Raw genomic sequence first — 24,834 nt, 5'->3', positions numbered from 1 at the left:
GGTGCCCCTGTACCTGGTGACTCTTGAGAAAAAATAGTGAGTAGACCTACTGAACTCACAAGGTTGAGAGTATGTCTAAAGTTTTCCATGGGGAGAGGAGCTTATGAAGATCCCCTGGGAATGGCTGCAGATGTACGTAGACGCACGTACTGGGGAGGTATGGCAAGGACCACTCAGAAAGCAGCTTCATTAGAACATTTTACAGTATTTTCACTTGCTGCCGTACTCATACAATGACCTTTGCAGACAAGGGGGACTTGCCGAAATCAAGGCACCTTGATGAGAATGGATAAGTTGTTTTTCCTCTTCCAAGCACCTGCACGTCACCTTGTGAGGAAGGAAGGAGGCCAAATAAACTATCACCTCCGTGTTTCTGTCGGCAGCTTGCACATTTCGATAGACACTGTATTCAAATGCTATGCTGTATTTCTGCTCTGAGGGCACAATATGTTCTTTCCTTTTATTAATTTCCATAATTGTCATATTACTAAATAATTCAGGCTCACGCTTAGAATTTTTTAGAATTGGGGACAACCAGAAGGATGTACAAGTATACAGTGTTCTTTTGAGGAAACAAAAATAATGTTTTATGTGTTGATCTTTACTGTGCAAATTTTTAAGAAGGAACATAAAATTTGTTTTGTGTGTGTTGGGTTTGTTAAGAAATGTGCAGAGTTGGGGCTCCTGGGTGGCTCAGTCGGTTGAGCGTCCGACTTCGGCTCAGGTCATGATCTCATGGTTCCTGAGTCCGAGCCCCACGTCGGGCTCTGTGCTGACAGCTCGGAGCCTGGAGCCTGCTTGGATCCTGTGTCTCCCTCTCGCTCTGCCCCTCCCTGACTTGTGTTCTGTCTCTATCAAAAATAAATAAAATGTAAAACAAAAATAAATTAAAAAAAAAAGAAATGTGCAGAGTACACGAAAAGACACTTTTCCAAATAAGGTACCCAGTTGGCTAACAGACACATGAAAAGATGCCAACATCGCTCATCATCAGGGAAATACAAATCAAAACTGCATTGAGATACCACCTCACACCTGTCAAAGTAGCTAAAATTAACAACTCAGGAAACAACAGATATTGGTGAGGATGTGGAGAAAGAGGAACCCTCTTGCACTGTTGGTGGAAATGCAAACTGGTGAAGCCACTCTGGAAAATAGTATGAAGTTTCCTCAGAAAATTAAAAAGAGAACTACTGTTTGACCCAGCAATTACACTACTAGGTATTTATCCAAAGGATACAAAAATGCTGATTCAAAGGCACATGAACCCCAATGTTTATAGCAGCTCTATCCACAATAGCCAAAGTATGGAAAGAGCCCAAATGTCCACTGACAGATGAATAGATAAAGAAGATGGAATACTACTCAGCCATCAAAAAAGAATAAAATCTTGCCATTTGCAATGACATGGATGGAACTAGCATGTATTATACTAAGTGAAATAAGTCAGAGAAAGACGAGTGTCATATGATTTCACTCATATGTGGAATTTAAAATACCAAACAGATGAACATAGGGGAAGGGAAGCAAAAATAAGATAAAAACAGAGAGGAAGGCAAACCATAAGAGACTCTTAAATACAGAGCACAAACTGAGAATTGATGTAAGGGAAGTGGGTGGAGGATGGGCTAAATGGGTGATGGGCATTAAGAAGACACTTTTCAGGATGAGCACTGGGTGTTCATGTAAGTGATTAATTACTGGGTTCTAGACCTGAAGGCTAGACTATTCTATATGTTAACTTGAATATAAATTTAAAAATTAATTAATTAAATTAAAAAAGGAACCTAAAATTAAAGATGAGCATGTATCAAACGTGTTGATGAATTTCCAAAAGTATCAGTCATTAAGAAATCCATGCAGCGTTTGCTATTTCATTACTAATAAGAACTAATCCTTGACATTTTTGTGGGATAACTTCTCTAAAATATATAAAGAACTTTCACTCTTAATGGACTCCAACTTCCTCACCTTAGTGATTCTGCTACTAGGGCAGACACAGTTTATTGTCTACTGACCTGCCAAACTGAGATGTGGGGCATGTCTGTGCTTTGTCTGTGAGCAGGGATCTGTTAGGACAGGGAGAGCACACTCAGCTCGAGTATTTCCCCCATAGCATTTGTCTTGCTTCCTGTGGATGGAAACATCAGGTCCGAGGTTTTCGGTCCTAACCCCGGCTCACTGGAGACTCCTAGTCAATCTTCCCTAAAGGGAGTATGCACGCCTTTCTTTGCCCCTCTTTATTTCTCCTTTTTCTGAGAGTCTGACAAGACTCATGTGGCAGCAGAAAGAACAGTAACTTATACTTCACTATCTCCTCAGCAGACGTAACTGATTTTGACAGTTCCGTTTTCACGGGAGATGCCACCCTTCTTATTCTGAGACGTGATGACTGATGTCTGTGGCCCTCAGCTCCGCCTGTCTGCTTTTGACACCTGCGATCTTTCGAATCAGCAAAGTTCTCCATGGAAAATACGTGTGGTGGGTAAATGATCCAGTGTCCTGAAGGCAACATGGAGTGACTTGACCTATTTCTGTTTTAGCAACATTCTGTTGGGAACGTGCAGGGCCGGGGTAGGAGAAGCAGCTGAGGTTGGAGAGACTACCTGCGTGAGAGGGTGGCCTTGATGGTGGGCGCCGGAGAACTGCCATAGGCACAGGGGCTGGGGAGACAGGCAGGAGAAACCCCAGAGCTACGTGGAGAAGACCCAATGGTGACTGGACGTGGACCGCAGGACAGGTGTCTGGGGAGCTGGCATCTCCTAGATGGGGTGCCCGGCCGACTGCGGTGGCGGTGAGCCAAGAGAAAAGCAGGAATAGAAGGCTTCACGTTTCCACAGGTGCTGAGTGTGCTGCATTCTCAACACGACACTCTTGCATTGCCCTGGGACTAGTTATCCAGCCGGTAATTGCAAACATTGATGCAGACCTCAGAAGGGAGGTCAGTCTAAAATCGTCGTTTCCATACCTGCGGTTTCCTTGAGGCAAAGCATCCACACATTTCTGTCTCTTCACCACCAAGCAAAATGTCAGGCACCTCTTAAGGGCTCAGAAAAGACGTGGCAAACTGAAAACCAGCAAATGCCAGATGCCTTAAAAACAAGCGAGCCTGAGTTTTCCACTGAATCTCTGTGAAGTAGAGCGTAATGAGTATCCCCGTTCAGATAGAGCCCAACGATCTGTGGCATCAGAAACCCATGTGCCACGTAGCTGTTCTCTTGAGCCTCAGTCCTTCCTAGATGCACTGTTTTGTCACATGACTGGAGCAAAGTAACTCCCCAGGATAACTGTCACATCAGCACTAATATTTAAGCTCGCCAGTTTCAATTCTGTGGCTCATTTTTTGTGTCAATATATATCTTTTCCTTAGGAGGAGGTTTTTTTCTTTTTTTAATATAGTCATAAATAGCTTTAAACTCTGCCTTAACATAGGTCTAGCCCTCCCCCTCACCCCCAAGTGATTGAATTTATTTGAAAAGTTAATTGCAACTTTTTTTCTGGCAATAGACACAAGATAAAGTTGTACTGAACGCATACACTTTCAAAAGTATGCATGTACTGTGGATCCTGAGAAACTTAACAGAAGACCATGGGGGAGGGAAAGGAAAAAAAAGAGGTTAGAGAGGGAAGGAGCCGACACTTAAGAGACCCTTAAAAACTGAGAATAAACTGAGGGTTGATGGGGGGTGGAAGGGAGGGGAGGGGGGGTGATGGGTATTGAGGAGGGCACCTTTTGGGATGAGCACTGGGTGTTGAATGGAAACCAATTTGACAATAAATTTCATAAAAAAAAGTATGTATGTAAATATAGTGACAATGTAGGTACATAAATCTAGCAGCTTTACAAGTTTTCTTGTGCCAGGGAGAAAACTAACACGACAATTCATCGAGTACCTTGTATGCAGTATACACGGATGGGGTAGGGTCTTGGGCCACAGTGTGAAGACATATATTACAATCTGCACTACTGCAGAGGTCAAGAGAAAATAAACAGAAAAACTGAATGTAGAGTGATCAGAGCCACCATAGGGACAAGCAGGGATGTAAGAAGAAGCCTCCAACTGGTGGCCACGCCTTTCCAGAGGAAGTGAAGCCCACTGATGCTAATTACTGGTGCCTTGGTGTGAACCAGCCTCCCATGAGAAAGGATAGGATGATTCAGGAGGCAAGGGGGCGTCTACAAATGCCCGGAGGCAGAGAGAACAGGGCGACTGGAGAGTACTGCTAGTGCTCCGGGATGGCCAGACGGAAAGCGTGCAGGTAGACTAATGAGGGCTCCGGTTGATAGGCTCAGGGTGTGGATGGACAAGGAATACAGGTCAGCGTGCTAGACGGGAGAAGCAAGCCAGTGGGAAAACGTAAAAATCGGACAGACCATAATACAATCCTGTCTGTGAGCCTTGTTTGAACCCATGGGATTTAGATAAAAAGCAAATTCCTTTTTAGATAAAAAGCAAAATGTTTCAGCAACTGCCAGGCAGTGAATTGTTAATAATTTATCCATTAGATGTTTGTATTAGATATCTGGAGCACCAACATATGTACTAATAGTTTTGTTTTTTTTTTTTAATACTACACTTAAAATAACAAAAGAGAATTTTCTGGGCTTTGTTAATGAGACTTCATGCATGAACTAATTCATGATCACCCAGAATCTAAAATATGCTTTTGTATTTCTATCTCATAGTTGCTTTTTGCTTCGTAACTATGGTGATCACGTAACTTTTCATCCAAACTGGGATGGTTTCGAAAGTGAAAGAGATATTATGAATAATTACACAAAGACAACAGGCATGAATATGAACCATCCTGAGCCAACCAAATGTGTGATTCTTATTCAAAATGTGTGCTTCATTTTAAAAATGCTTAAGTGATGACATTTATTTTAGATTTGGAATAGCGTCTAGAAATGGAATGCCCTTTCCTCTTTTAACTGGACAAGTTCCAATCCTGTAATATCTTAAAGCTGGTGAACTACTCCATTTTCTCTTCCTAGTCTCACCTTTCCATTTTTGTAGGATGCTGAATGAATCACTGGCTGAGCCGAATGAAATAAAGATGATAAATCTCTTAACCATGACACTTACCAGCTGTGAAATGTGCATGTATCTTTTTAAAGCAGAATTCTCAAAGTCTAGGAGAAAATGCTTCATTTTGTTTTATTTTTACTTAGCTTCCAAAACAGAAATTGGGATCAAATCCAATAAAAACTTTTATGGCCAATGAAAAATGAAGCATTATTAAAATAAGAAAAAGGGAAGAAGCTGAAAGACCTACTAGAGAGAACTGCCAGATTGTAGCATTTCAATGGATCCCTCTACAAAGCCACAATATTCAGCTATTATTTAAGCAGGTGGCACATTATTATTCTTATAGATTGATACCTTTGCTTATTATCCCCTTGACTGCACACAAAACACAGTAATTTGAATCTAATAATGTCTGTAAAAACTTCCATTAATAATATATAGTGTTATTAAACCATAAAAAATTATCTATGGCCTGTTCTAATTGATTTTGGTCTCTGTGATTGATGGGCTGAGTTTCACCATACCTGGGTATGCCAGGACAACTAACCTTGTAATAAAGGAAAATCACGGATTTCAGGTTTGAAATGAGGCGGTTTGGAAACACTGCTTCATCGGGTTTCTCACCTCCCACAGAGAGGAGCACCACAGGAGTATAAGCAGATCGCCGGTAGACAATGGAAACATATTTTTGAGTTTTATATAGTTCCATGATAATTAAAATAGTCAGTGCAAGAAGATAAATCTCATGCGTGGCCATTTTACACAAATGGTAAAAGGAGTCTGTCTTTGTGGAATGAGTCCCAAGTCCTACTAAACAAAATCCAAGGAAATAGTCTTACATGAGACTCCTCCAAGTTCTGCCTCTATACCTCGTTTCCCCATTAACCACTCATAGCCGCTTACATCATGCCTCCTCGTTTTCACTTCTGCTCTTCCTTATGTTCAAACATAAGGAACTTCTACCCATTGGCCGAACTCTTCCTATGAAGCAACACTGAGCTTGGCATAATCTGCAGAACATCTTCTCTGAGTCCCCAGATTAATTGATATCTCCGTATTCTGTGCTTTCCCAGCACGTTTTAGTGGTCCTCCTATTAGCAGGCTGATGTGTTATATTTGATTTATCAGCCTATATAACTCTTTGCCTTCATAGACTACAAGTTCTTCAAGGACAGAAGACAACCAACTAATCTCAGGATCTGGCAATGCACAACAGGATCAGTGCTCACAAAATACATCCTAATTTGAGCTAACATTAACTGTTTGTCTACGTATGATTGTCTGCAGTTGCGGTGACACATATTTAAGCCACACAACCATTCCTAAGCAACGGCATCTGGGTGGAGTGAAAGAGTATGGCCCTCACTTAGATGCTGCTTTTTAGTGAGGTTAACTGTGAGTCAATCACTCACCTTACCTGAGCTTAGTTACACATTTGTACCAGTGAGCATACGACTAAGGTTGTGGCTCTAATTCAATGAAAAATGAACTTAACTTGTACAATGTACTTGCTCAGTAAGTTTCCCCATCTTACTTCCTTTTAACACTTTTAAATTAAAAAACAAATATCCTAGGGATTCATTTCTATAGTTATGGTTCTTTGTGTGTAGATATGAGAAAGTCATATAATACCCATTGTTTAGATTTATCCCATGTTCTTGCCTGTGTCTGTTCTATTAATTAGAGTGCCCTCCATAAATTACCATTATTCCTTCCCTGTCCAGCTCAAATATTACCTTCCCAGCAAAGTCTATCAGAATTAACTGGCAGATCATCTGGATTTCCACAGTACCTTTTAAATGATTTTATTACAATACAGTAAATATTATTAAACTGTTGTTGTAATGCCAAGTGCATTCCCCTCGCTTTGATAATTTTTCCAGTCTGGGATCATTTTTCAAAATAAAGAAAATAATGAGACATATATTAAAAGAATTTATGGAAAGGCAAGATCTTTTGTTTTTATGTTAGAAAGAGCAACAATAGTTTTAAAATAATACATTATTAAAATAAATAAATATATGAATGCATGCACATTTAAAATATAGTTACTAGTGAAAGTTTTGTGGTCAAAAATTAGTTTTTTTGGCAAGAAAAATTAAACCCTAGAAGTGTAACAAAGTTATATTATGTAGTAGTATATACATTTGACCAGGACATTTATTACATATAAAAATGCTCAGTATTTGAATCTCATCATAATATAAACAGATATTTTAAAAGAACACAACACAATAGAACTGCCACAGTTCAATTTTTTTAACAAAAACATTGGCTAACTGCTGTCAGATTAATTTTATGTTTTATAACATAAAAGAGCCTACAGTAGCTGCTATTGGTTTCTTTGATTAGCAGTTTAGAAACACAAGGTAATAAAAAATTAATTTAATTTACCTTAATAACCAAATCAAATTTCTGGTGAAAATCTCTGTTTACGGGCTCCAGGAGGCTAAGTTCTGCCGTCCTAGGATGCATATGGAAAAATCGTGGGTAATCCTCCGGAGTCCCTGAAAGACAGTGAGATTTCAGTATTAATTGAGAACAAGAGGTAATATGTGTGTGTGCTATATCTGTTTTTCTTCATCAACCGAGGAACAAAATCACAATTTAATTATTAAATTAAGTTTCAAAATTATGCAGTCTAGGGAAAGGAGACACAAATGTAGTATGTAATTAATTAGCTTATGAGTAAGAAAGATGGAAAATATTTCTTGTTTGGATGGTTTTCTAAATATATTTTATTAGGAGAGCTCTTTAATTAACTTGAAACTTCATCACATGAAAAGAGATACTAAGTGTAGGGAGAGCAAATTTTGAATTATAAAATTGTGTTTTAATGGTGCATAAATCTTAATTATGGTCTGCATGGTCTTCTACCATATCTTGTAATAAACAAAGACTAGTAATTTGTACCAAATATCAAGCTGCTTGAAAATTAAAATGAACATATTCTGTTCCAGCTGGTAAAATATTTTTCTAAAGGCAAGAATCCAGCCAATTACATCAATCATATTAAATCAAAATACATTGATGATACTCTTAATGCCTACAGAGGATATTTCTTAAATACAGGCATTATAGTGAATTGAAGCACATTTCTTCCTGCAGAAATTTTCTTCAATTTCATTATCTTCCTTTGTTTAACATGATATTCTTTGTCTCAAAGTGAAGAAACAGTAGAAGTCATATCATGTAACTATGGAATATATTATGCATTTGGCAAAACAGTAACTGTAAGAATAAAATAACTATGGCTTCCAATTATTAAAGCTTACTTTGTGCTAAATGCTTTATGTAAATTATCATCAATAAGTCTGTAAATCATTCCCATTTTACAGAGAAGGACTTGAGAACTTTGAGATATTAAATAATGTGTACAAGATCAAAGGGACAATGTAAGATAGAGCTTGAATTCAAATCCAGGGTGCGAGAAGTCAGACATATCAAAAAATGGGTTAATTTCTATTACTTCTTTGCTTCAACACTGAGACAAGAAGAGAAACTCTCCTGGGGCATTATGTGAGAGGAAATAAAAAAGTTTGCCGGTACAATAGACTTGAAAATCCAGAAATAGTCAAAATTGCACATGACAATTTAGCAGATGATAAAGGAATCATCTCCAAACAGTAGGGGAAAATGGATTTTTGAATACTATCATTTATCAAATAGAAGAGCCATACAGAAAATGATCAAATTGCATCCATTCTTTATACTAGCGTAAATCTCAAATAGAGAGGATATTCATATATAATAAACAATAAAACAATACAAGTGCTAGTAATAGATGAAACAACAGATGAATTCTACTATAATGTGAGAGTGAGCATATCTCTCCTAACTATGGCTCAAAATCAAGAAGCAATAAGGGAATAAAGAGATAAATTTGATGACATTACAAAATGGCTTGGCAAGACACAATAAACAAAGTAAAGCCACAAGTGACAAGCTAGGGAAAATATTTGCAATTAACAACAGATGCAAAATGTTCAAATCCCTAACATATGTAGATTTACAAATTAGGAAGGAAAAACATCATCTGTACATTAAAAAAAAAAAAAACACACACACAAAACACTGAGAATAAAAAGAGTTCACAGAAAGAGAAAGGTAAATGACTCTTCATCATACACAAAGATGCTCACCTTTATACACAAGAAGAAAAATTCAAATGAAAACCACAACGAAATTCCATTTGTTACTTGTTAGATTAGCAATGGTCCCAAGTGGACACTCCACTCTATTGGTGAGCCTGTGAGAAAAAATGTACTTCCAGACATTCCTGGTATTATTAAAAGAGTGTTACAAACTTATGATGGAAAATCTGGCATAGTATATGAGAACGATGTGAGTATTGGGGAATTCTGAGAAGATGATATCAGGAATCTATCTTCATGTAAACAAGAATTGGCAAGATCTTTCTGACACAGCTATTTTAGAACTCTGGAGTTTATTTCAGTGTTCCAACTTCTGGAGTAAGGTTTGGACAGTAAAATATGATTAATTTCCATCAATTACAACTCTTAGCACAGTAGCAGTTACACATCTCCCACCCCTCTGCCACTTGGCAGGGAGCTGGGCACATATTCCTGTAGCAGCTTGCACACTGCTGCTGGGAGTAATTATGGGCAAAAAGGACCATGTCCTCTAAATATCAGAGATCTGTGCCCTCATCAGTGACTGCTGTTTCTAATCACAGAGATGCAGGTGACTATTGTCACACCTACCCTTCTTGCTGTAAGCCACTCCACTTAGACTGAGGAAATTTCCAGGGAACTCAAAGGGCTAGCAACCTTTTTACCCTATTCTTTTTTCTCCCCTTTTCCCTTTGGAAGCCAGGCATTAAAAGCAACTACACATGGAGGGAAATTAGCAAGTCAACGTGCATACCCAGGGGAAGTCATAGCTCAGAAACTACTTGAGAAGACCTTAGGTTTACACCTCAGACTAGTCCTGAGCGCAGAGACAGACTACAATAAAGAAAACATATATACATGTATATACATACACACGCGTATACGTGTATGTGCATGTGTATGTATATGTATATGTATATGTATATGTATATGTATATGTATACACACACAAACACAATTAAACAAAAATAGATATAAAAACCAGTAAATTCTGGGAAGGTGAAAACTTCTGATTTCCAGAATTACCACATTATTAGATTCAAATGTCCAGTTTTCAGCAACAACAACCACAACACAGGGTATATACAACAACAACAGCAACAATAACAATGACACAGGATATACATAAAAACAGAAAAGTATGGCCCATTCAAAGGGAAAAAAATGAATAGAAATTGGCCCTGAAAAACACCTGATTGATGAGTTACTAGATAAAGATGTTAAAACAGCTGCCTTAAAGATGCCCAAAGAAATAAAAATCGATGTAGAGAAAGTCAAGAAACTTATGTATTAATAAAACGGAAAAGAGACAAATAACCTGGAAAGAAACTACAGGAAACTATAAGAAATTCTAGAACTGAAATAAAAAGTTTACTAGAGAGGTTGAAATGCAAATTTGAGCAGGCAGAAGAAAGAATCAATAAACTTGAAGCTAGGGCAATGGAAATTATTGATGCTGAGTAACAGAAAAAGAAAAAAAAAACATGATTAAATAAAAGGGAACAGTGCCTAATTGACCAATAGAGCACTATTAACAAGACCAACATACACATTGTGGGAGTCTCAGAAGGAGAAAAGAAAAAGAATGTTTGAAAAAATAATGGCTGAAAACTGCCAAAGTCTGATGAAAGATAGAGATAGAGATATACATCCAAAGAGCTCAATGAAATTTATTAAGATAAATGTAAAGAGACTCACACCAAGACACTTCATAATCAAACACAAAAGACAAAGACAAGAAGAGAATCTTGAAAACAGCTAGAGAGAAATTACTCCTCACATACAAAGGATCCTCAATAAGATCATCAGCCTCTTTCTTATTAGAAACTTTGGTGGCGGGGCGCCTGGGTGGCTTGGTTGGTTGAGCGTCCGACTTCGGCTCAGGTCATGATCTCATGGTCCGTGAGTTTGAGCCCTGCATCAGGCTCTGTGCTGACAGCTCAGAGCCTGGAGCCTGTTTCAGATTCTGTGTCTCCCTCTCTCTCTGCTCCTCCCCTGTTCATGCTCTGTCTCTCTCTGTCTGAAAAATGAATAAACGTTAAAAAAAAAAAAAAGAAACTTTCGTGGCCAGAAGACAGTGACCCTATTTATTCCTAGTACTAAAAGAAAAAAAAATGTCAAAAAAGAATTCTATACCTGGGAAAACTGTCCTCTAAAGTGGCAGAGAAATTAAGACTTGCCAGATAAAAGCTGAGAGAGTTCATTACTACTAATCCAGCCAGCCCTGCAAGAAGTGTCAAGGGAATCCTGCAGGTTACAATGGGCAGGCACCAGGCAATAATGTCCAGCAGTCGGGGAAACAAAGATCTCGCAAAGGTCAATGTATGGGCAATCACAAAAGCTCGTATTATAGTACCAAAGTCTGTAACTCTAATTTGTGATTTCTACATAATTTAAGAGACTAAGAAAATTAAAAGAATTATTACTTTATGTTTTCAGGCACACAATATACAAACATGTAATTTTGTTACACAGACTAAAAAGGTGAGGATTTAACTGGAAAAGATCAGAGTTTTGCATTTTTTTTTTAATTTCTCTTAGAGAGAGAGAGAGTTCAGGAGCAGGGGAGAGGGGCAGAAGAAGAGAGAGTCCCAAGCAGACTCCATGCTCAGTGCAATGCCCACTGCAGGGCTTGATCCCCTGTACCTGGGATCAGGACCTGAGCCAAAATCAAGAGTCAGACACTCAACTGACTGAGTCACCCAGGTGCCCCAGAATTTTATATATTGTTAAATTTAAGCTGGCATAAATTTAACTTAGAGTGCTATGGCCTTTGGATTTAAATATAATTCACATGATGAAGACAAAGAAAACAGTTATAGAATACACACAAAAGAAAATTAAAAAAAAATAGAATTTAAACACTACAAAAAATCAACTAAACACAAAAGAAGACAGTGCTGAAGCAAATGAAAATGAGAAAACTTTAAGACTATGGAAAAAAAAAAATCAAAATGACAGAAGTCCCTCCTTAGCAGTAATGACTTTAAATGTTAATTAATTAAACTCTACAGTCAAAGACAGAGATTGACCAAATGGATTGAGAAAGAAGCATGATCCAACTATGTGTTGTCTACAACAGACTCAGTTTAGATGTCAAGACACAAACGGATAGTGAAAGGCTGACATATGCTAGAGCTTGAGGGCATTATGATAGATGAAATAAGCTCATCATAAAAAAGATAAATACCACATGATTCTACTTATATAAGTTACTTCGTCACAATCACAGAGACAATAGGTAGAATTGTGTATTCCGGGGGTCATGGGGAAGAAGAGAATAGGGAATTGATGTTTAATGTGTATAAAGTTTCAGTTTTATAAAATGAAAAGAGTTGCAGACACATCCTTATAAATGTAAGTAATATCACTAAACTGTATACCTATAAATGGTTAAGATGGGAAACTGTATGTTATGTATATTTAACGACAATTAAAAAATTGAAGAAAGTCATAGTAGCATCTATTTTTGACCCAGAAATCCCACTTCAAGGAAATTTTTGCATTTTCATAATAAGTAGTCACCATTTAAATATACATCAAGAGTGGTCTGGTTGAGTAAATGATGATACATCCTCAAGCAGATAATAATTGAAATGTAAAAATTAATGATAAATATCTTTACCTATTACTATAGAATTATCTTTAGTTATAGAAAGTGACAAAACAACTTGGAGAAAAGTGCATATATACACTAACTTTTAAGAAAGAGGAGTATACACACATACAAATAAAAGGAAATATATACACATAAATGTGTATATATGGATGTTAGGAAAAATGATAAAATATAACATTAAAAAAGTGTTATGTATGAGAGAAAGAGCGAATGTTTTGAGGGAATAGGCAATGAAGCTAGATTAAACGAGCTACACCACTGTTTTTTTTTTTAAATTTTAGAGCCATATGAATATTATATATCATTATAAGACATTGAATACAAGGACATCACAAAAATAAATATTAAATTTAAAAATCTAAGTGTTTGGGGCACCTGGGTGGCTCAGTCGGTTGAACGTCCGACTTCGGCTCAGGTCATGATCTCACAGTTTGTGAGTTCGAGCCCCGCATCAGGCTCTATGCTGACCGCTTGCTCAGAGCCTGGAACCTGCTTCAGATTCTGTGTCTCCTTCTCTCTCTGCCCCTTCCCCGCTCACGCTTTGTCTCACTCTGTTTCTCAAAAATAAATCAATGTAGGGGCGCCTGGGTGGCTCAGTCGGTTGAGCGTCCGACTTCGGCTCAGGTCATGATCTCACGGTCCGTGGGTTCAAGCCCCGTGTCGGGCTCTGTGCTGACAGCTCAGAGCCTGGAGCCTGTTTCAGATTCTGTGTCTCCTTCTCTCTGTGACCCTCCCCCGTTCATGCTCTGTCTCTCTCTGTCTCAAAAATAAATAAAAAAACGTTAAAAAAAAAAATAAATAAATCAATGTAAAAAAAAATCTAAGTGTTTATTCATTTGGTGAAATAAATACAAATAGAAAACGACCATTCCAGACAACTTTCAAAGATAGTACCTTAATGTCTTGTTCACAGTATAATGTAGCTCTACAACAACTGAAATTATAAAAACAGAAACAAAAACAAAGAGTCTGTAGTAGTAATATTGTTCATGTTAGCGTTGTTAGTCTAAGATGGTTATGGGAGCATTTTGCCAGCAATGAAATGAATAGTAATGTGATGTCTTAACTCTATCACCCTGTGTTAAAAACTAAATTCTTATCAAAGAAAATTGGATTGCCATAGAAATTTAAGGAAATTTATGCCTATTTCCCAAGTTTTTATATCGTGGCCATGTAGGAATTTATAATCGGTCCCAGTCAAATGTTACTGCTGAATAACATTATAACCTCTCCTTTGGTAGAGCAAAAGCAATTATGATATACAACTTATATCCAGATGATTTTCAATGAAAACTTTCAAGTGACCCCTGAATGTTGAGTATCTTACAAAAGCCAGGCTATTATTGATGTATAAAAATGTTTCCAAGAACAGAAGTGCATGTCTAAGTTCAAGGACCCTATAGATTCACTTAATTTTCTCATTTAGAAGATGTGATATTCATTCCACTTAGCAAAGCTATACTTAATTCATTTACAAAAGTTGCTTCTTGGTTCCAGTTCAAGATGGTGATATGGGAAGACCCTGAACTCACCTCCTCCATGGAGCACACTGAATTACACTTATTAAGAGAACAGTTGCTCCTGAAGAAGAACTGAGGGTTGACTGAACAGCTACTGAACAACCAGAGAGAGAGAACAGCAAGAGAAAAGCAAGAGAGACGGAGACACAGTAAGGAAGGGACTCCCCTCCCCCACTGCTGCCAACGGCAGTGGAGAGGGACAGTACTGAGGGACCAGGAACAGAACCTTCTGTCTTTGGGCACAGAAATAAAGCAGTGGTTTAAAAGAGCAACTAGCATGTAGAAGACACAACATGAGAACTCCGGAAAGCAGCAGAGGAACCCTAGAATGCTCTCCAGGTCAGAGGGACTAGAGAATGATAGTCCCTGGTTCACATTCCCACCCCACCTTAAAAGCCTAAACAGGAGCAGAGTCCAGACCCCATGACAGGTGGGTCCAGTCATCTCAGTGAGCTTGTGACTTCAGTGAACCCAGGGTCTACAAGCTCACAACAATCCTGGTCATACTGGGGCACAGAAAACAAAGCCAGGGTTTAAAAGGGAGCTCTGAAAATGCTCTCTCCCCCTCCCCCTTAGAAGCCCAGACCAGAACAGGGTCTGGAAGCTATACGGGAGGGGTTCAGATGCCATAATTAGTGGGTGCTGATGCCATAACTGGAAAGTCAGACTGTCACAGAAAGTTGGCAACTGCAGCAAGCCTAGGATTTGCAAGCCCACACCAGCTCCTTGCATGCTGGGACACAGAACAAAAAAACACTGGTGTAAGAGAGTCAGGGAACTGAAGAAAAATTCTTTCCCCCTCAATTTAAAAGCCCAGACAGGAGCAGAATTCAGCTCAACAGTGAGCTTGAGTCCTCAGGGTGCCTAGTGTCCATAAATCGACACCAGGCACCCTGTAGTGCTGAACACAGAAAACAAGCTGTGGTTTATGGGTTTTGTTTGTTGTTTAATATTTATTGTATTATTATTATATGTTTTTTTTTTACTTTTTGTTTTTACTTTTTAAAATTGTCTTGCTTTATTTTGGTTTTACTCTTTTTTTATTTCTTCTTCCTTCTCTCTTTTCTTCTTTTTTCCTCATTTTTAATCTTTTTCTTTTCTTTTATTATTATCTTTTCTTCCCATTTATTCTTTTTGTAAAAAGCCATGGTTTAAAAGTGTAACTAGCATTTATAGCCACAGCTCCAACCAACCATTAAAATTCACCAAGCATACATGGTCTGGATAGGGAACACTGTACACAAGACCAGTTGTTCAACTTTAGGACAATTAACTTTTTCCCAATCCATAGAAACACAAACAGAAAGTCAAACAAAATGAAGAGACAGAATAATATGCTTCAAAAAAAAAATAACAAGAAAAAACTAAAACAAAATAAAACAAAAGCAAAAACAAACAAAAAAACCTAAATGAAACAGAGATAAGCAATATACCTGATAAAGAATTTCAAGTAATGATCATAATGAAACTCACTGGGGTGCAGAAAAGAATGGAAGAACTCAGTGAGATCTTCAGTAAAGAGACAGAAAATATTAAAATGAAATAATCAGAGTTGAAGAATACAATGTCTAAAATAACACACACACACACACACACACTATAGGGAATCAATAGTAGATGAGAGGATGCAGAAGAATGTGTCAGCCATCTGGAAGACAGGGTAATGAAAAGCACACAAGCAAAACAACAAAAAGAGAAAAGAGTTTTTTGTTTTTTTGTTTTTTTAAATGAGGACAGATTAAGAGACCTCTTGGACAACATAAAGTAAACAAACATTTATATTACAGGGATCTCAGAAAAAAAAGAACAAGAGAAAGGTGTAGAATCTTTATTTGAATAATAATTGAAAAAACTCCATAACCTAGGGAGGGAAATAGACATCTAAGTCCAAGAAGCACAGGGAATTCCAAACAAGATGAACCCAAGAACTCTACACCATAGCACATAATAAAATGTCAAAGGTAAACAATAAAGAGAGAATCTTAAAAACAGTGAGAGAGAAACAAAAAATTACCTAGAAGGGAAAACCTATAAGGTTATTAGCTGAGTTTTTAGTAGAAAGTTTGTAAGCCAGAAAGCAGTGGCATGATATATTCAGAGTGCTGAAAGAAAGAAAAAAAAAAAAAAACCACAAAAAACAAAAACCTACAACTAAGCATACTTTACCCAACAAGATTATCATTCAGATTTGAAAGAGAGATAGAGTTTCCTAGACAAATAAATTATACAGGAGTTTATCACCACTAAATCAGCCTAATACAAAATGTTAAGACCACTCATTTAAGTGGAAAAGATATGACCACAATTAGACATTAAACAATATGAATAAAAAGATTTAAAATATGAGAACATATATATATATATATATAACATGGAGAGAATGGAGTAAAAAAAATAGAAGGGGAAAAAGAAAGATGATTTTTTCTCTTTTCTTTTTTTTTCTTTTCTTTTCAGAATGTTTGAACTTGAATGACCAAACTAATATGGACTGCTATTTACTTAGGATCTTACATATGAACCTCACTGAAACCACAAACCCCAAACCTGTATAGAAAACAAAAAATAAAGAGAAAGGCAAAGAATCACTACAGATACTCACTGACCGCAAAAAGAGCAAGAGAAGAAAGGAACAAAGAAGAATTACAAACTAAAAAACAGAAACAAAAAACAAAACAAAAACAAAAACCAGAAAACAAATTTTTTAACTGTTGATAAGTACATACCTATTAATAATTACTTTAAATGTAAATTGTCTAAATGTTCAATTCAAAAATCAAAAGACACAGGGTGACAGAATGGATAACACAAACAAAGAAGACCCATCTATATGCTGACAACAAGAGACAGACCTCAGACCTAGATAAATACAGCCTGAAAGTGAGGAGACAGAAAAATATTCACCATGCAAATATGGAAGTGGAAAAAATCCAGGATAGTAATACTTATATCAAACAAAATAGACTTTAAAAGAAAGACTGTCATAAAAGACAAATAAGGACACTACTTAATTATAAAGGGATCAATTCAAGAAAAAAATACAATTGTAAATATCTACACACTCAACACTGGAACATTTAAATACATAAAGCAGATATTAATGGACATTAAGAGATAAATTGATAGTAATAAAATGATAGTAGGCAACTCTAACACTTCACTTACATTACTGCATAGATCATCCAGACAGAAAAACAAGAAAACAATGTCTTTTAATGATACAATGGACCAGATTGACATAACAGATGTAAACAGAACATTCTATCCAGAAACAACAGAATGCACATTCTTTTCAAATGCACAAAGAAGGAACATTATCCAGAACAGATCACACATTAGGTCATAAGATAAATCTCAATAAATTTAAGAAGCTTGAAATCACACCATGCATCTTTTCTAAGCACAATGTTATAAAACTAGAAATAAATCATAAAAAAAATTGGAAAAAAACATGAACATGTGCAGACTAAACAACATGATACTAAACAGCCAAAGGGTCAATGAAGCAGTCCATGAATAAAAAAAAAAATACATGGAAGCAAATGAAAATGAAAACTCAATGGTCCCAAATTTCTGAGATGCAATGAAAGCAGTTGTAGGAGAGAAGTTTACAGCAACATGGGCCTACTTCAAGAAATAATAAAAAATACAAATAAACATCTAACCTTATGCCTAGAGAAACTGGAAAAAGAATAAACAAAGCCCAAGGTGACTATAAAGTAAATAGTAAACATCAGAGCAGAAATAAATGAGTAGAAACCAAGAAAACAGTAGAACAATCTATGGAACCAGGAGCTTGTTCTTTGGACAGATAAAAAAAATTGACAAAACTTTAGCCAGACTCATCAAGAAATACATAGAAAGGACACACACACACACACACACACACACACACACACACACACACACAAATGATCGTTGACACCACAGAAATACAAAGGCTTATGATAGAATACTAGGAAAAACTACATGCCAACAAACTGGACCACCCAGAAGAAATGGAAAAATTCCTAGAAACATATAATCTTCCAAAATTGAACTAGGCTGATACAAAATCTGGACAGATTACAAGAAACAAAATTGAGTTAGTAATCAAAGACTACCAAAAAATAGAAGTCCAGGACTAAACGGAATAACAAATTAATTCTAAAAAGCATTTAACGAAGAGTTAATACCTATTATTCTCAAACTATTCCAAAAATAGAAGAGGGAGAAAATCTTCCAAATACACTCTATGAGGCCAGTATTACCCAGTACCAAAAATTAAAGAGACCACAAAAAAAGATAACTACAGGCTAATATCCCTAATGAACACAGATATAAAAATCTCCAACAAACTATTTGCAAATCACATACAATAGTACATTGAAAAGATCATTCACCATGATTTGGTTGGGTTTATTCCTGGGATGCAAGGATGGTTCAATATTCATAAATCAATCAACATCATAAAACACACCAACAAAATGAAGGATAAAATCATGATTATCTCAGTAGATGCAGAAAAAGAATTTGACAAGAGTTAAGATCCATTCATGACAAAAACTCTCAATAAAATGGGGTTAGAGGGAACATACCTAACATAATACAGGCCATATAAGAAAAACCCACAGCTCACATCATACTCAATGGTGAAAAACTGAGAGCTTTCCCTCTAAGGTCAGGAATAAGACAAGGATGTCCACTCTCACCACTTTTATTCAATATAGTACAGGAAGCCTTAGTCACAGCAATTAAACAAGAAAAAGAAATAAGAAGCATCCATGTCAGTAAAGAAATTAAACTGTCACTATTTGCATATGGCATACTATACATATAATACCTTAGGACTCCACCAAAAACACTACTAGAAGTAATAAGCATATTTAGTAAAGTGGTGGGATTCAAAATCAATACTCAGAGATCTGTAGCATTTCTATACAGTAATAACAAAGTTGCAGAAAGAGAAAATTTAAAAGAAAACCTTACAATCAGATCAAAAATAATAAAATATGCAGGAATACACTTAACCAAAGAGGTGAAAGACTTGTACTCTGAAAACCATAAAATTTCACGTTATAGGTTTCACATCTTCAATTTCTTTTGAAAGGAAGGAAGGAAGGGAGGAAGGAAGGAAAACAAGGAAGGAAGGAAGGAAAACAAGGAAGGAAGGAATTAAAGATGATACAAACAAATGAAAAGATCATCCATGCTCATGGTTTGGAAGAAGTAATATTGTCAAAATGTCCATATCACCCAAAGCAATTTACAGATTCAATGCAATCCACATCAAAACCCCAACAACATTTTTTACAAAACTAGAACAAATAATACTCAAATTTGTATGGAACCATAGAAGACCCGAAGTGATCAAACCAATCCTGATAAAAACAAAGCTGGAGGTATCAAAATTGCAGATTTCAAGATATATCACAAAAAAACTGTAGTAATGAACACAGTACAGTACTGGCAAAAAAACAGACACATAGGTAAACAGAACAGAATAGAGAGTCCAGCAATAAGCCCACAATTTATAAGGTCAATTAATCTTTGACAAAATAGGCAAGAATATGCAATGGGAAAGAGACAGTCTTTTCAATAATGGTACTGGGAAAACTGGGCAACTACATGTAAAAGAATGAAACTGGGTGACTTTCTAACACATTACACACAAAAAACCTCAAATTGGATTAAAGATCTACACATGTGTCCTGAACCCATAAAAGTTCTGAAGAGAACATAGCAATAATTTCTCTGGAATTAGCCATCACAACATTTTTCTTACATATGTCTCCTAAGGCCCAGGAAACAAAAGCAAAAATAAACTGTTGGGATTACATCAAAATAAAAAGTTTCTACACAGCAAAGCAAACAATCAACAAAACAAAAAGGCAGCCTACTGACTGTGAGAGGATATTTGCAAATGACATATCTGATGAAGGATTAGTATCCAAAATATATAAAGAACTTATAAAAGTCAATAGCAACAAACACAAATAATCCAATTAAAAATGGGCAGAAGACATGAACAAACGTTTCTTCAAAGAAGACATCGAGATGGCCACCAGACACATGAAAAGATGCTCAATATCACTCATCATTAGGGAAATGAAAATCAAAACCACCATGATATATGACCTCACACATAAAGTAATGGCTAAAATGAAAACACAAGAAACAAGTGAATATGTGGAGAAAAAGGAACCCTTGTGCATTGTTGGTGGCAATGCACACTGGTGTAAACACTGTGGAAAACAGTGTGGAGATTCCTCAAAAAATTAAAAATGGAGCTACCACATGAGAGTATTTAATCAGGGAAAAGGAAAATAGGACCTTGAAAAGATATATGCACCTGTATGTTTATTTCAGCATCATTTACAATAGCCAAGACATAGCCAAGACAGGGAAGCAACCTAAGTGTCCATCAATAGATGAAGAAATTAAGGTATATATTATTTATATACACATATGTACACATACATACAATGGAATATTTCACAGCCATAAAAAGGGATGAGTTCCTGCCATTTGAGGCAACGTGGATGAACTTAGAGGGTCTTATGATAAGTAAATCAGGCTGAGAAACACAAACACCATATGATTCCACTCACAAGCGGAATCTAAAAATAAATGAGCAAAACAAACTCAAAGCACAATCAGACCTATAAATACAGAGAACTGATGGTTACCAGAGGGAAGGTGGGTAGGGGATGGACAACATGGGTGAAGGGGAAGGGAAATACAGCCTTCAGTAATGGAGTGAGTAAGCCATGGGAATTAGAATCAGAGCATAAGGAACACGGTCAATGACACGGTAACAGCGACAGATGGTAGCAACACTTGGGAGACGGTGACGTGCAGACGTGTCAGATCACTATGTCGTACACCTGAAACTAATGCAACAGCCTGTGTCAGCTCCACTCACATTGAAATGACAACAACAACAATAATGAGGAGATTGCTCTTTTCCCATTATCAACGTAAATAAAAATTACTTTAAAAAGGTCCTTTTTTTTTCAAAATCTCTCCAAAGCTCTGAGTTTTCTCTATTTAGTTTGTGTCTTGATTTTAATCTTGGGGTTAAGTGTATTAAAATTCCATTCTCTTGGTATTCAATGCACCTGCTGCCCTGGTTATATAACTAAAATGTTGTCAATAATTTCAACCATATTTTTATCTATGCCTTCAAAGCACATTTCTTTTTCTTATCACATTATTCCTAGGTTGGTGCCCAGATGATAGATATCGCCTCTAATTTCTTGCCATTCGCTACTGTTAGTTTTAAATTTATCATTTTGCCTTATAGCTGTCCCACTTTTCATGTGCATCTTTGATTGTTCTGAGAACAGTAAACTCTCCTTGTCCTACTCTCATGTCTTCCAGATCTCTTCAGGTCTATCCATCCTCTTTGCAATCTCTTTGTTGAGCTATTTCTAATGAATAATACACTCTTCTTTTCTGTTCTAAAACACTGCCAAAAATTCTGTAATCCATCCCCCACCAAAGAACATAAAACCTCAAATCTGCCTTTACTTGTCTTTCAAAAAAATCAAAGTTACTCCATTAGTATCCAATTTCTCAATTTAGGAAAATACTACAAAGATTTTCCTGGGTTATTTTCCTGATGCATTTTTATGGCAGTGCTTCTGAGAATGTAGATCTTGGTCCACTTGCATGGGAAAAGCTAAGATCCCATCCTGTTTTGTTGAATGAGAATCCCTGAAAAGCAAGGTCAGAAATATGCACCTCTGAAAATCTCTAAAGTTTGAGAACAACCGCGTTACGGTGTATGAAATGCCCATACCTTTATTTAAACCTGAAACAAGTATAAAAACCATGAACTGAGTTTTTGCTGATAATACCACCACTTTTCTGACTATGCAGGTTCCAATCTCCAAATTCCTCTTATGACTCTTCATGTGTTGCCCATGTGATTCTTCCTTGCCTGTGTCCTCACCATTCTCTCCTCCTGTGTTTTTCTGTGGTCCTACTCTGCTTCCTCACCTAAAGCCTTGCCCTCTCATTCATGTACTGCTCTGATAGCTTCCTCAATCTTCTGACATTCCATGCGTTTATAATAACTAAGGTAACATGCTAAAATGCCACTTTAATCTCCCAATTATCTAGACAAAATTTAATATATTGTTTACTGCAGTGATGCCCAAGGTGTTATTTAGTGGTGCAATTTACCTACAATTAAATGCACAGATAAGCTTCAATGTTTTTGGAGAATTGTATAGACCTATATAACCACCACCCATATCAAAACTTTAATTTCACATTTCTTTTGTCCAAAAACAATACAAAAATATGCTTAACAAATATTTACTGTTCAAGATGACACTTGCTGCTCTTGGCATGTGTATAGGGACACAGGCAAGGAGTCTTGAGGGAGGCATGGGGACTATGCAGTGTATACAGGGGGACAGAAGCACTGTCCCCTGTCTGCCTTCAGCACATGGCAGTGGGCTTGGGTTCATATCTGGCTAAAGTGACCTGTGTTTTGTAGAGTTCATTTTTCACCAAACGAATATAAAAATGAATAAATAGCTGAGAACTATTTCTTCAAGTGAACCTCACATGGAAAAGAACACTAATGATGTATGCAAAAGTGAACACCACGAAGGGACAGGATGCTCACTCCCATGCTCCTAGTACAAGGACTAAATGAATCATGCTATTAGGTCACATCCTCAAGACCCAAGCACATCAACCCAGCCTGACAATTTTTTTTAATGTTTATTTATTTTTAGAGAAAGAGGGTGGGCATGAGCACAGAAGGGGCATAGAGAGAGGAAGAGAGAGAGAGAGTCCCAAGCAGACTCTGCACCGTCAGTCTAGAACCTGACACAGGGTTCGAACTTACAAAACCACGAGTTCATGACCTGAACCGAAATCAAGAATCGGAAGCTTAACCAACTGAGCCATCTAGGCACCCCCAGCCTGACATTTTTAAACAATTTGTAGAATTACTTGAAATGCGGACTTACATCCAATGTAATTAATAGTAATCAGTACTCTATGCAACTGGTGAGCATTGAAGTTTGAACTAATGGTAATGCACGCACAATGTTTAAACATTACAGGGCTTACTCAACTATTTTTAACTCATGGGGCAAGGAATGAAAAACTTGTTCAATACAACTATTCACTATCTTAATCTAACATACACACACATGACCTGAAGTAGATTAGAGACAGCTACAAATTCTGAGCTTCCCACCAAGAAGCAGAGTCTATTTTCCCTCTTGTTTTTTAAATGTTTACTTATGTATTTTGAGAGAGAGAGTGAGAATGGCACAGGGGCAGGGAGGGTGGGGGAGAGAGAGAGAGAGAGAGGGAGAGAATGGCACAGGGGAAGGGAGACAAGGGGAGGGAGGGAGGGGGAGGGGGAGGGAGGGAGGGAGGGAGGGAGGGAGGGGGAGGGAGGGAAAGAGAGGGAGAGGGAGAGGGAGAGGGAGAGGGAGAGGGAGAGGGAGAGGGAGAGGGAGAGGGAGAGGGAGAGGGAGAGGGAGAATCCCAAGCAGGCTCCATGCTGTCAGCAAGGATCCTGATGCGGGGCTCAATCTCATGAACAATAAGATGATGACCTGAGCAGAAAATCAAGAATCTGATTCTTAACCGACTGAGCCACGTAGGCCGCCCAGTATTTTCCCTCTTCTTTTTTTTATTAAAATTTTTTTAACATTTATTTATTGTTGAGAGACAGAGAGAGAGAGACAGAGAGAGAGAGAGAGAGAGAGAGAGAGAGAGAGAGAGAGAGAGAGAACATGAGCTCAAACTCACAAACTCATGTGAGATCATGACTTCATCCGAAGCCAAGAGTCAGATGTTTAACCAACTGCACCACCCAGAAGCCCCTGGTATTGCCATTCTTCTTTTATTTATTTAAAAAAATTTTTTTAGATGTTTATTTATTTTGAGAAAGAGACAGAGCACGAGCTGGGTTGGGGCAGAGAGAGAGGGAGACAGAGTGTGAGCGGGAGTTGGGGCAGAGAGAGGGAGACACAGAATCCGAAGCAGGTTCCAGGCTCTGACCTTTCAGCACAGAGCCTGACACGGGGCTGGAACCCACAAACTGCGAGATCATGACCTGAGCAGAAATCGAAGGCTCAACTGACTGAGCCACCCAGGTGCATGTGGTGTCTCCATTATTCACCAATGTGTTATACCAACTCTTTAATTGCCAGAATATACATAATATTATCATAATGACCACACTGACTTTGAATAATAAGCAAAAGTAGCTATTAATCATATTTTTATATTTACATTTTAGTATGTAATGCTTATCTACATGTTGTATTTAATACATATTATTTGTCATACAGTAGATGCTCTGGTATGAGCATCCAGTGTTACAAAACACTAATATTACAAGCTGCTATTATAAACTAAAAGTTAGGAGACCTTCTTACATTATTAGACATAAACACATATTCTATCATATCTTTGTTAATGACGATGTGGGGACGGTCATGGAAATGCCCTTCTTTGTCTCGTTAGAGCCTTGCACATGATCATCTTTAGCTCTTTGAACATCTTTGAAACACCCA

General features: G+C 37.2%; 1 protein-coding gene across 1 annotated transcript in view; it reads right to left on the bottom strand.

Moving 5' to 3' along the window:
• Nucleotides 1-24,834, bottom strand: part of PCDH15 (protocadherin related 15) — an 833,394-nt gene that overhangs the window by 352,150 nt on the left and 456,410 nt on the right. The window contains 1 exon segment of the mRNA XM_042960326.1: nt 7,425-7,537. Within this exon segment, the coding sequence (XP_042816260.1) occupies nt 7,425-7,537 (113 nt within the window).

The sequence above is a fragment of the Panthera tigris genome, chromosome D2, assembly GCF_018350195.1.
Source record: "Panthera tigris isolate Pti1 chromosome D2, P.tigris_Pti1_mat1.1, whole genome shotgun sequence".
NCBI classification, from domain to species: Eukaryota; Metazoa; Chordata; class Mammalia; order Carnivora; family Felidae; genus Panthera; species Panthera tigris.
Note: the sequence above shows the minus strand (reverse complement) of the source record. Positions and strands in the feature narration are given on the sequence as shown.